Source organism: Pundamilia nyererei, unplaced genomic scaffold (genome assembly GCF_000239375.1).
Source record: "Pundamilia nyererei isolate P.nyererei 1_Seehausen unplaced genomic scaffold, PunNye1.0 scaffold01141, whole genome shotgun sequence".
Taxonomy (NCBI): Eukaryota; Metazoa; Chordata; class Actinopteri; order Cichliformes; family Cichlidae; genus Pundamilia; species Pundamilia nyererei.
The window spans coordinates 17647-18799 of NW_005188542.1; the positions used below are offsets into that span (position 1 = coordinate 17647).

At 42.0% G+C, this 1153-nt stretch overlaps 1 protein-coding gene across 1 annotated transcript in view; it reads left to right on the plus strand.

Moving 5' to 3' along the window:
• The window catches only part of LOC102205058 (myelin-oligodendrocyte glycoprotein-like), an 11492-nt gene extending 10355 nt beyond the window's left edge, over window positions 1-1137 (plus strand). The window contains exons 2-3 of the mRNA XM_005755286.1: window positions 500-838; window positions 1010-1137. Coding sequence (XP_005755343.1) covers window positions 500-838; window positions 1010-1137 — 467 coding nt within the window. The remainder of the gene's footprint in view (window positions 1-499; window positions 839-1009) is intronic.
• The last annotated feature ends 16 nt before the right edge of the window (window positions 1138-1153 follow it).

Here is a 1153-nt window from a genome sequence, read left to right on the forward strand (position 1 = left end):
GTGACATCACAACAAACCTCATTATAAATCAAGCTGCTAAAATAATGAAATATACATATAAACATATGTAACAAATTAAAATGCACTGCATCGTGACAATATAGTAACAGTGTGAGACAAAATGCACAAGTGGAACAAACAATATTTGAATGACTTCAATTACTTTAACTGTGCTTAATCGCTCTGTAACCGGAACAGGAAGTGACTCTGTGGGACGTCAAAGGTCACACAAGGAAAATAAAAGCTCCCAAAATATAAATACAGAAAATAAATATATATACATGTGCATGTCCATAAACAAGACTGACAAATGAAAATAGCACCACAGGATGGATCTTTGGTGAGATACAAATGATCTTTTTAATACACCTGTTACACATGCATGGAGCATGCAGATTCACAAAAAAGTAAAGAATCTAAAAATAAAAAATAAGAATCTATCTACCTGGTGTAATTGACCTCAAATTGACTCATGGAGTCTCTGTCTGTGTGTCCTCAGTTTCCCAGCATGCCTCAGCTGTGGAGCTGTATGAGGGGGACTCGTTCATCCTGCCCTGTCAGTTTGACACTTCTAGATTGTTTGACCCCACAGTGGTGTGGAGTCGCTCCGACCTCAGTCCTCCAACCGTCCACCAGCGTCAGCTTCAAGGGGACGAACTGAAAGATCAAAACCAGCGTTACAGCGGCCGAACATCCATGAAGACTGACGCTCTGGAAACTGGAGACCTCAGCCTGAACCTGACCAACCTCCAACTGTCTGACAGCGCCACCTACACCTGCTCCATCAGAGACTTTGGAGATGAACTGAGTCGGAGTGATGTACAGCTGCAGGTCAAAGGTCAGCAACAAACATCTGCTGTAGACACATCTGACATCACTCAGATAAAACTTTATTATTTTAACACAGTCAGAATAACCATGTTAGCTTTATGAGTAAAGTAAAGGCCTCTTCATTAAATTCATTCAGTCAGAGGTCAAAGGTCACGTTGTTCTTTGTGTTTCTCCACAGAACGGTTTCCATCCTGGGCCAGAGCTCTCCTGGTTCTCCTGGTTCTTCTTGTGGTTTCTGGAGGTCTTCTATTTTATTTCCGGCACTATTTCATGTCAGGTGAGTGTCTCCTACTACACTACCCATAATGCCGATGGTCAGCAG